At 40.2% G+C, this 12,685-nt stretch overlaps 1 protein-coding gene across 2 annotated transcripts in view; it reads left to right on the plus strand.

The window, feature by feature from the left end:
- The first annotated feature begins 394 nt into the window (after positions 1-394).
- LOC127377574 (dedicator of cytokinesis protein 3-like) overlaps positions 395-12,685 on the plus strand; it is a 49,318-nt gene continuing 37,027 nt past the window's right edge. The window contains exons 1-4 of one of the 2 annotated variants that reach the window (XM_051425596.1): positions 395-1,244; positions 7,770-7,853; positions 8,809-8,849; positions 11,176-11,231. In XM_051425596.1, coding sequence (XP_051281556.1) covers positions 1,208-1,244; positions 7,770-7,853; positions 8,809-8,849; positions 11,176-11,231 — 218 coding nt within the window. In that variant the 5' untranslated portion in view covers positions 395-1,207. The remainder of the gene's footprint in view (positions 1,245-7,769; positions 7,854-8,808; positions 8,850-11,175; positions 11,232-12,685) is intronic. The other variant, XM_051425595.1, reaches the window with a different exon arrangement.

Here is a 12,685-nt window from a genome sequence, read left to right on the forward strand (position 1 = left end):
CACGCCTCTGGTTTACATTAATCTACAACATGAAGTCACAGGTGAATAAATAACACCAATTAAACTTCAGATCCCATCATTTATTTCATGAGAAGTCATCTATAAATCAGCTAGTGGGTTGTGTGATGTAGGTCTAATGGGGAAACCCACAGTTTGCCAAACCTATCAATCAAATTCAAAAGGGGGAAATTGGCCGTTAGGAATTAGCTGCATCTCATCTGTGTGGGAGCATGACTGCACTATGACAAAGCATCGCCGGTTAGTGGGACTGTTTCTTTGAAATGACTCAACCAGGAGGTGCTTCCCCACATGGGTTCTGGCCTGATCTGTAACACAGGGAGCTGCTTTATGGCCAACAGCCCCCAAAGCGACACATTCAATCAAAAAAGGCAGACTGCCAGCCAGCATCCAGCACCCTAGCAGGAGAAAATGCAGTTTGTGTTTGTGATGGATGCAACTGCCATGCAGAGAGAGAGCGCATATATTTGCAAATGCTTGACACATCAGTGTTGACAAAACGAGTCATGTGACGACCATGAAGATGGCGCAGCTTATGGTATATTGCAGTTTTTTTTTCTCCTGTGTTTTCTTGCACCAGCTCGACAGTTCGGACCGCCGAACAATATCGCGACCTTATTACCTAACTAATTACCGACCGATTCAGCCAGTTCACGCGGACTGAGCAGCCTATTGTGGATCAGCTGGACTTGAGCGCGATTGGCTTAAAGGAGGAGGAGGGGGGGTAAAAAAAGGGAAAAGAGGAGGAAAAACAAAGAAATTAAATAAATAAGCTTCGAGGAAAAGAAACCTCTCCGTTCCAGTTGAAATGCGGCTGCAGTAACACCTTTTGTGGAGAGCAGAAAACCCGCTCAACGTGTGCGTGCGTGCGTGCCTACCGGAACGCGCGTGTGTGTGTGTGTGTGTGTGCCTTACATTAGGTGGACACGGAGACTGCATCAGACTGGAGACACACGCCGGGAAATAATAGAGCGGAGATATTGAGGCTTTGATGGTCCTTCCTCCCCCCTTTGCACTCACACAAACGTCAGGATACTGATTCCGGTCGAGACATGTAGTCCCATGTATGAGCAGCCAGGATCGTTTAGCCTTCAGCTCTGTGGGGTTTTTTTTTTTGTTTTTTTTAGCAGCATCATCTCACGATATCGACATAATGTGGCTTGCTCTACCGGAGGGAAAATAACCAATTATGTGGATACCTACAGAAGAGGAGAAAATCGGAGTTGGTGAGTCAATTGCGCCTTTATTGTTCATTTAGGACGTTTGGTTCCTAGATTTTTTTAATTGACTTTAATCACACAGCGTTGTGAGGGTAGTTTTTTTTTTTTTTTTTTGCATGAGAAACACCCAGTTCTGTCCATCGACACCCCGCATAGGCTATCCTGTCCATTTTTCTTGCTGTTATGCCCATTACACCCAATGAAAAACACATACAGTTATAATGGCTGATATACAAGGCCAGTGACTGCATAGAAAGGGAAATTGCGTGGGATGATACAGCCTACAACCCACCACCTTAAAGATGCTATCGCAGTCTGTACACAACCGCAGGCGGTGCTTTAAATCAGCCTCCTATACTCTTAGTGTTGTAAAATAAAAAAAAATGCGTCAATGTAGCATTTTAGCCTTTTCTTCTTATGAGCATATCTGGAGGGGGGAGAGGGGGAAAAAAAGGCGATTCGTGTTGAAACCACGAGGGGGCATCGTGACTGCGTCCCTCCAACAGGTGTAGGTTGGAGTGAAGCTGGAGTCTACCTGTAGACAGATAACTGCTGCTGCTGCTGCTGCTGCTGCTGCAAAGACAGGGACTGCACTGTACCACACTGTACATTTCCTCCCTTGCATGTGTGTGCACTTTGACCCTCAGGAAGTGTCCAATGCAAGATCAGCAGAGCCTTTGATGGGAAAAAAAAGGAAATGTCAAAGAGAGCTGTATGCAACCAAAAAGATTAGTAAATGGAAAGATAACGCCATAAGGTACCATACGGCCATTATAAAGTGGGTCCTGAACCCCACAGCCACGGCTAAAGTGTCTATAGCGTATGATTATACTATAGAGGTTTTCATTAGGGGGAATGAGTCATGTCCAGATGCTCTACAGCTTGTTATTGCAGGGCTACTCATGCTGGCTCGCACATGATACCCTCACATATACACACCCACACATATACACTTTTTTGTCGAGGCTTTACATTTGTCATGATCGTGTCATAAAGACTGCAGGATGAGAGCCCCGGTGGGCAATCCACCATTATATCAGCACTTCTAGTGGCTTTACACTTAATCGTATCGCATTTAATCGTTCATGTCCATCCAGCCATCCGTTTATCCATCATAAAACCACTGCAGGTGTTTTTCAAGCCCAAACAGGCAATTATTTGGGGGGGGGGGGGGTGGTAGTTTTGTGTGGGGAAGCAACAGTTCGGCGCAGCCTCCGCGTCAGTCGGTGCGGAGTGACCTGGCGCTGTCCACGGTGCTGAAATGTGCCGATGACGCTGTCCACGGTGCTGAAATGCGGGGAAGTAGAGGCGCTGTACATACTGTACTTAGTACATGCAGCCCAAATCCCCCCCCCCCCGCTCTGCCTCACATAACGTGTTGACATGCGGGGTTCAATATTTCTCCAACATTCTTGTGGATGATGCCCACGCTGCTGGCCTGCTCCGTTAACTGGCAGTACAGCCCCATACTAGACTCCCTTCTACAGCTACAACTGAGGTATTAGTGGCACCATTTTGCATATTTTTCTGTCTTCTTTGCTTATTTTGCCTCTCACCAGTATTACCATACACCGATTTGAAACCGAGCAGGCCTTTCTTTTCTCCTGTGTTATCTTAATGGGATCCGTCTGAACAGGAACCAGTTGGAGACCACCTCATGAAACGTTAATGCCTTTCTTAGAATCGCCGCCTATTCATTATTTTGTTCTTGCTTGTTTTTAAGCAGGCATTACAATTAGTTTGTAAATCACTTGTAGAGTGACAGCGAAGGCCTGTATCGAATGTACTGCGGTGCTGCTCAGCTCCTTCCACTCTGGGTGATTATTTTAATCACCAATTAATCTTAAAGTGCTTATTTTTTTCTAAAAAGTAAATAATGCAATAAAAACAGCAATTTGTGTGCTGTAAGTTGTAAATATTTAAAATTTATTATAGATTATAGAATAGATAAATGAAATTATAACCATTAAAACCCTCAGTCCATTCTTCTTTAATGGTTCTGTAAATTGAACTTTCTTTTTCATTCTCTTATTTGCAGTTGAGTCACTGATGGTGTTCTTTTAAATAAACAGCAATATTGAGATCATTTCTTTACACTTTTATTGGAAAGAGCTCTGACTGTACCTGCCCACATGAGAGATAGAGAGAGAGAGAGAGAGAGAGAGAGAGAGAGAGAGAGAGAGAGAGAGTGAAATGAATCAGCTGGCTGTATCTGTGGCCACATGGATGAGCCTCAGACACAAACTACTGTAGCAGTACATGAAATAATCAAGCAGACTAGGCCACCATTATCTGAAATGGACAGCTCTAGGATCAAACATGCTCATGACAGAACTAGAGATAGAGCTAATGTTAAACTGAGAGTGGGATAAAACAGATTAATGTAGCCAAAAGTAGCATTTCTTCGTGGTTTTTAGCCGTGCTTTTAACCCTTAATCTCATCCACAGTGGAAAGTTGCTCACCTTCATTCTGGTGAGCACTTCTTGGACTCATCAGAGGCACTGGATCACAAAGTTCATCAGTATTGTAGTTTCCTGTACTTGCATGCACAATAAATATACATATTGTTGTAGGCATGTGCTCATTTAAAAGTGCTTTGTGATAAATCATCATCTGGCAGCTACACAGACCCCTGCAGCTGGATGGCATGCCTAGATTTTTGTGACACTGATTCGGGAGCAGATATGGTAAAATGCTCCTCTGTCTCCATGGCAGAAATCCCTGGGTTAGCAAGTCTTGAGCACAGTAATGTCTCTGAGTAAGTGAGTGTGCATTCAAGTCGTGCTGAACAACATGACTCAGTGGGCGAAGCCCAGAGAGCGTTGTGTAATTTTTAACTTTAGCTAGATCTGGGACAGGACTGCTCAAGCCAGGAAAGCAGGACCTTCATGGTCTGCATGCTCACGTTGCATTACTGCAATAGTTTAAGCAGTTCAGCTTCAGTTGTAGTAGTCATGATTGAGACTGGAACTAAAAGGAAATCCGAGAAAGCACTTTAGATGCGCACAGTGTCCCTTTTAAATAAATTGGTTCTTCGTACGGTGATGCCATTAGCACTCAGTTGTTAAAATAGCAGATAATTTATAAGCCATAATAGTGTTTATTGTTGTACCGGGAGGTTTTTGATAACATCTCTGCTTTCTCTGCATAATATTTCTCCCCTGTGCCTTTGGACTGTTGTACAGTTAGGTACTGTATGTGTCTCTCACCGGCTCTAAAGCAAGGTCACCAGGCCATGCAGGCTGTGTTTTAACCTTCTCTATATTACATATAGAGGGAAAACATTTCTCAAGACATGGCAGCATGTAATAGTGTTTACACTAGACGCCTCACTTCATCTATTGTAGAACAATATATTTCTTTAAAACGAATTTTAGCCCAGCTTGACCATAAAAATAAAAAGTGAAGGATAGCCAAGGGAAGTAGGTCAAAGGTCACCGTCAAACACACTGTGTCTTAAGTACCTCAGCCTGGCTTCCTGTTGAGTACAGTGAGATCATTCTGTGTGGACATATTTGCACATTTTATCAGTAGTTTTGGTGTAAGTGGAGGAAATATTGCAGATGTCAAAGACATGGTAATGTGATTTGACACATTCAAACTAGCACAGTTTACTGTCATACAAACCTCTTAACATAGACACAGTTTTTTTGGTGCTACTCTCTCTTTCAACAATGCAGAGAGCTCTGCATTTCTTTTTTGGGTTATTAGGTGCTGTTATGGAAAATCAATTCCAGCTTCTGTTCTCACTTCACGCCAACACAGAAAACTGGATTCATAAGAGATTGTTTTCAGGCAATAAAAAGTTCTGGTAGATTTCTTAGAAATAGAGAGTGGTTCTGAACTTTGCTGGTCAACAAAACATAGTAAATGTCTACTCTGTAACTAGATCTAAGGCATTTAAAGTAACCACACTTTTTACTTTATACTGAACCCTGCCTGGCTATAGGTTGTAGTTCTGCTTGGTTGACGTGGTTGGATTAAAAGACACTTTAAATGTTGCACTTACTCTGTGTAGAAGCAATACATATGCAACTAATATAAATCCACTATGTGTAATAAAGAAGGGGAGTAATACAAATCATAAGTAAGGTGGATTCAAGGGAATATACCAACACATTGTTTATTAACCCATCAGGTATTAAACTGAAACATTTACTGTTTCTCAGTGTACATACTACATTAAAGCAAATGTTTATAACAAGTGTGTGGAGTCAAAATGTGCACAGACCAAATGATTGAAAGCGTGATGAGTAATATCAGTCTTTGTGTGTGTTTTGATGTGTGCATCAAGGCACACACATGCACAGAAGGTTGTTAAAAGTAAAAAATAAATTAAATATCTATTTTGGATAATCACTGTTTCTGTAGTTTTTTTGAAGAATGATTCATCTATTTGCATGGCCTTTATTCATTTGCTAATGTTGATGATCATCTCTTTGCTGCCATCAATATTTTCACTTTGCTTTAACTGCAACTGAAAGTCACGACCAGATTGCTCAAAAGAATCCAGTCCCCAACATGTTGTTATAAAGTTTCCACTTTGGGGAACTTATTATCTCTAGTGTAAGAGCTACAGCCTTTCATACCTTTGATGATTTCAAATCTTGTACACTGTAGTGCTACCCCCTATGGAGTCTGGACCAAAGTGTGTTTTTTGGCCTTCATATTTAGTTTTCACTTGCACTTCATACTGAAATGTTGTGAAACAAGGATTTGATTAAACCCACAAAACCCCAAACATTCTTAAAAATTGGATATTTAATAACAACATATCTAAGACCAGCCGGAAGATTAAAATATGGCCTTTTTTTCTGTGCAGGCAAAATTTCCCTCAGTGAATGAGTGGGAAAAGTACATGACTACCATTTAAAAGCACCACAAACCCTACATTTAAATCACATACGTGTTTGATAGTCAATTAGTAAATGAATGCAGATGATTGAGTTATGTTGTGGGTGAGGAGACATATACTGCATATTTGCCGTACATGGACCGTTGGAAGTTGACAGGAAAGTTTAGGACAGCAGGAGTCTCCTCCTGTGCTCAAGACCCATAATTCCCATCAGTGAAATACTGGTTATACAATAGTGGTCATAATATGCCATGTGGACTATGAATGCAACTAAATAGAGGGACAGTCTGGACTGATATACTGTTGCTGAGTAGAAATGTTTGCTATTGCCAACATTTTCTACTGCCTGTCCCGTCAGTCCTTCCAACATCCTACGTTCAACATGTTGAAGTCTAAAGATGAATTTTGTTGGTTGTGCTTTGAGGATATGCTAATGCTGTACAGCTTTCAGGCACAATGAAAGAGTGTTTACACAGCTTGGAGGTTTTGTGAGGGAGGACTATGAAAATATGAGCCTGTGTGATGCGCCCATCTCTCTCTCGAACATGACAATCTCATCTTGTTCTGACATGGCCCCTGCTAAAGAGTTTTCAAATGGTGTGAGTGCAGGTTTTGCAATTCAAATGAAATAGAGGCCATTAAAGAATAGGACTCTCAAATAGGAAATACTTAGCCCTGGCTGGAAAAGTGCCTGAGGCAGACTGGAAAAGGTGACAAGGAGGCTCTTTAAATCTATCTCTCTCCCTCTAATATATATGCCCAATACGCTTGACTTGAACTCCAGTGCCATGCAGCATCCATAAGCTTGCCATTTTAAAATGCCCAGATCCCCGCAGCAGTTACAGTGAAGAAAGAAAGCCCTCCAGTTTGTAGATGATCTGTTGCCATAGTTACCCGAGCACAGGAACTGAGCACTTGTTACCCTCAAACAGGCAACTGAGCTGAGCCCAGGCCCCTTCTTCTCTTCCTCCCCCTCACTGGGTCCCCTGGCTAGTTCATTAGCATAATGATTCACACCAAACTCTCCTTGAAGGGCCACCATTTGTAGGTTTTAAAAATCGTCAGTGGAGCCCTGTCATTATTAAACAAGTTTGCCTTTACTAAGGCTTGTATGTTACGTGGCTGATGTGGCAGTGCTGCACAGATAAAAAAAAAACAGGCTTCAGATGATAAGATGTTTTTCTATATGGTCAAAGTCTGCATGATGCTACAAAAGTGGGCAGCATGGCAGATTTATGCTAATACCGACTTATGATGAAGCAGCGTTTAGCCACACTACTTAGCAGTTTGTGTGGGCTCTATTTTGGGATACAGTTCAATTAACTTAACATTGCACAAAAATCAGGCCGCTTAAGAATTAATTGCCTATTAAAATGACTACCCACTTCAGGGTGGGAGCTTGTTTACAGTTTGCTAAGCAGTTGTTCCTGTGTGACACTGTGTTTAGATGTTTGCATTAAACATCTTATTAAAAGCCCTGCTACAAGCCCAAAACACATGCTGTGTGGAGTGTGAGGGATGCACCTTGCTTAATCAGAGGTCACAAAGATGAAACCAAGCATAGATGTTTATCCGCAATGTAATTTCCCTTGACAGTCAGCGCTAAAAGTACTACAAGGTCAAATATCTTCTCAGTACTATTGTCTCATCATTTTTTTTCTCTTTTTCTGCATAGTGATCTGCAACTTCCGGTCACCAATATGTCAGGCCCTGGTCCTGGAGATTGGGGAAACTGTACAGATTCTGGAGAAGAGTGAAGGTAAAAATCAGAGTCACAATTGTTGTGTTTGTAAAGAACAGTTTGGTACTGCAGAAAGATTTTAGGTACAGAATGAAGACACTATACTGTAAAACTCAGTTGACTCAGTATTTATATACCTAAATAAATAAATTAATAAATAATAATGTTGGTTACTTTATTTCTCGCAGAGATGGCTTTGAAACAGAAAGCCTGCCTTTATGTTGAGAAATAAACACTTAATTTTACAAGACCATAAGTACGGTGGATGATTCTTGTATGCTTGTGCTAATAACACATAATTATATAAGGTAATGTCCTAAAAACACTTTTTAGTTTTGAGTGTACTGAGTTGAGTTTATAAGCATTTCCAGAGGAATGTTGAAACAACTGTGCCATTCAACTAAAACCTAATATCACTGAAGTTAACTCAATGAATAAAATATGAAAATCCAAATAATTAAAATATTTGACTATATGGACTTTCTTTTTGGTGTCAGGGGTGTAGTGTCTGGGGGGGACTCACGTCCCCATTATTTCTAGCTAATCAAACCCCGGTTAACATAACTGCTGCCTCAGATCTGTTTACATTTGTTATTTCATAGCCAATAATTATGAAGTATTACTATGAAGTATCCACAGCATCAGTTAAAATGACATATTTTGCTTTTGCTTTTCATTGTTAAGAAGGCAGTATAATAGTAATATCTTAATCATTTGTTTAAATCCTACTGATACTCTCCTACAGACGGACCTGCTGTCAGCAATGATTAGCTAGGCTAGGCTAGTCTAAGCTGACACACGTTTGACAAATAGTTAGCAAACTATACACGGTAGGTCTGTGTAAAAATGACATTGTTAACTATTCAAAAGTACCACAGCAATATGGTGTAATAGCACATACTGTGTGGCTACAATAATGTGTTTCATTGTGAGGTAGTAAGGTTTTGTGATGTGCACTTTGCTCTTCCTTCAGGTTGGTACAGAGGCTTTTCCACCAAGAAGCCTTCTATCAAGGTAATTATAACAGCATACACAAATGACTGGTTTGTTGATTCCTGCAGGCCACATACAATATTCTCCATTTAAATTAACTGAGAGTGAATAAGACTCATCACTAGAATGTGAATCACAAGGCAAAAAGATAAAAAACGATTCTGATTGTAAATAAAAGCCCTAGCCAATTTATAAATGTGTTTTTGCACATTAAGTGGAGCTTTTTTTCCGACTGTTAACCTATTAAATGGTTGGACAAGTTACAGATTGCAGCGTGTAGGAGAAACTATGGTGGCCGTGAAACTTGCGGTAAACATGAAAGGCCCTATCTAGAGCCAGTGTTTAGTTTGTCCATTCTGGGCTACTGTAGAAACATGGTGGTTCAACATGGCAGACATGTTCCTTCTGTAGATAAAAATGGTTCATTCTGAGGTAACGAGAAAACACAGATTCTTATTTTAAGGTGATTATACGGTAATGAAAACATACATGTGGATATTATATTCAATTTCTTCCAATAGAGCCTCCTAAATGTTACATTTATCATTAATCAAACAAATAATAAAGTCACCAAAACATCTGTAAAACTGGTTGCCTTTTAATACAAAGTAGTCTCGACATGAAGGTTTTATCAAAGACCCGTGCATTTTTGTGAATGATAATGTGATGTGAGAGATGTGCACCCCAGAAATAACTTTGTCTAGACAACAAAGACTTTAATGACTGATTAACTTATTGAATAGAGCTTTGATTTGACAAAAATAGAAATCTCCTGACCTGTATTTCCAGAGGTGCTTTGATAACGACACCGTTTTAACCAACTTGTTCTGTCTTCAGCACATAATGTGGAAAAGATAAAGATAAAATATAATAAAAGAGATGCATTGTAAGTGCATCACATGTGTATAATGCACACTGGTGTGAGGCACATGCCAGCCCTATAATGTCTTTTAAATTGTATTATGTATACTTCACTGATTATCAGAACATCCTGGACCCACCACTCTGAGTTCATGCTGTATTATTCCTCTCTTGTGCAGAATTCTTTGGAAAATCCACAGCTTTTTTTCCTTTCAGCCAGCAGATGGTGCAATTAGTAATCTAAAAGTCATTTTACCAAAACAAGCTATTTTAAAAGAAATGTTATAATCAATAATACCAAAGAACTGGTTTTCTGCAGGGAGTTCTGCAGGATGGATGCAGCACACACTTGTTGTGGCGTTATATCTTTGATCGAAGCAGAAAGGAAGTTAACGTGAAAAAACAGGATAGAGTGAAACAGTTCTCAGTCTGTTTATGCAGCATCATTATGATAAATCCTCTGCACAATGCTCTGTAAGGAGAGACCATAGGTGCAGTACAATACAACACCATCACTGCTGACAGAGGTCAATACTCTGCACTGCAGTAAGTGGTTATGATATATGACTGACACATCTGCTTCCCATATGGTTGATTGTTCAGTAAAGGATCTTTATGAGGGACTCCATCTTTGATAACCTGTAGCAGAGCTGGAGAGTCATTATACAAACTTAGAAAACATGTATGTAAAGTTTGCGTATCCACAACGCAAACAGTATCATCGGAAACACAAATTCCAGATATCTTATTAGAAACATTTGAGCAGCAGGTAATATTTGCTTTTTCGTGTGTCCCCTCTGCTTTAAACTGAAATGTTACGTGATGCTGCTGGGATGTTTTAAAGAAAGCACAAAAGCTGTCCAGTCCTGGTAAATGTAGGTGTTAGTGGCTACATGCTGTCCTTCTCTACTCTCATCAGCTATTTACAGTTCTTACTAACACCCCTCCATTTTGTTATGTACTCCGCTGCCCACATTCATTCGCCCCCATACTCTCTCTGTGCTGAAAGAATTAGTTGTGCTCACTGTGGCCAATTCTCCACATCTGGCAGATTAGAATAAGAAAGATGAACTGCAAGGGTGGCAGTTGGCACCACTCAGTCTCTCATGCACTTCCCCTGTTAAACCAAGCCACAATAGGGCTTATGCACGTTGCTCTGCCTCTCGTTTCTGTGCTGTGCGCAAACAGTAGGGGCTTCACATCTTTTTTTTCTTTGCATGGCAGAAAATGTTAGCACATAGCAAATCACAAATTTTCAAAATACATATAAAGGAAGTGTGATCTTGCATTTCCTTTAACATATAACGTGTCGCAAGCAGAATTGTAAAATCTCTTTTTTTACACTTGTAGCACTCTACACAGTTATTCTTCTTAATAATACAAGCATAACACACTACTGTACATTTTGGTTTCGTGTTGCAGGAGAATTAAGAACTTAATCCTGTCACACTCTGTAACATCAACATGTTCCTTCCTCTGTCCACAGGGTATTTTCCCAGTCAGCTATGTCCACTTGAAGAAATCCACAGTGACCAACAGAGGGTAAGTTGTATGATAAAGTGTTTTTATTTGAGCTTGTGCAGCATCACAATAAGGAACCCAACTTTTTCATTTTATTTATATTTTTAACAAGTATTTAACCCAATCCCAACCCAGTACATCCACCAACCACCAAATGGTGGCAAATAATTGTCTATGCATAGCCAGATATTCTGTATCTCCAGTGTCCACATCCACTGTAATGGAAATGTCCATACAGGCTGAAATTCTCCAAGCATGTTTGCAGGATTTAGTTGCATCTAGCAGTGAAGTTACAGATTGCAACCAACTTGCCTCACCCTCCCCTTCCAAGCATGCAAGAGAAACTATGGTGGCCGCAAAACTCACAAAACACACGGAAGGCCCTGTTTAGATCCAGTGTTTGATTTGTCCAATCTGGGCTACTCTAGAATATGGCTCAACATGGTGGACTCATAAATGGCCCATTTTAAGAAAACAAAAACATAATGATTCCTATTGTCAGGTGATTATACACTGATAAAAACACACCTATAAATATTATATTCCATTTCTGCCAATAGATCCTCTTAAATGTAACACACTGGACCTTTAAATTAGAGTTACAGGATTTACATCAGTGTGGCGAAATACATTCATTTCTCAGGGATTTCATTCTGCCAAAAACAGTTTTATGCTCTCAATTATAGCCTACAAAGACTTCCTTTTGTACTACCCTTTTTACCACCTAATATATTACGATATACTTAAATATCACAATATAAATGTATAAACAGCGTGACAGAAGATTTTATCTATATTGCCCACCCCTACAATCAGTGTCAGTCAAACACAACAGCTGCGCTAAGATTGGAGGGAAGGAACACCTTGTACATTATAGGAAATCTTACATCATCTGCGTCATTGACTTTAAACGTGTTTATTATGAAGTAGGCACATATAGTGAAAAAAAAGCCAGTTAAATTTATTGCAGCACATAGCATTTTATGTAGGAGGGGATTGCAGCTCAAAATACTGAAGACCTGTTGTATACAACATCAGCTGTGGTTTCTCTCTACACATCCATCGCTACCAGACTTTTTATTGAGACATATTGGAGGATTATATGAGCAATGATGATAAACAAACAATTCTTTACTGGTCAGAGGTTATCCATCACTCATTACACAGGGAGTGTGATACAGATTCATCAACTGATCAGAGCATGACGATTTCTGATGATCCATTTTTCAAGACAATTACCATCTGACAGCTGCTGACATGCATGTGCAAACTCTCTACACACACATGTACACACAGCGGTCATCTTCAGTTCCCATCACAATAGCTGGTCATGGTTGTAGAGGCCAGAATAAAGGCAAAGACAAAAACAGGCAGCAGAGCTCTTTATCAGCCCGAACTCATGGATGTTAAATCTGTAGGCTGGGATCTGCGGTTCACTGTGGACTGGGAATTTGCTGTTATATCATCACCCTACA

Source organism: Dicentrarchus labrax, unplaced genomic scaffold (assembly GCF_905237075.1).
Source record: "Dicentrarchus labrax unplaced genomic scaffold, dlabrax2021, whole genome shotgun sequence".
In the NCBI taxonomy this organism is placed as follows: Eukaryota; Metazoa; Chordata; class Actinopteri; family Moronidae; genus Dicentrarchus; species Dicentrarchus labrax.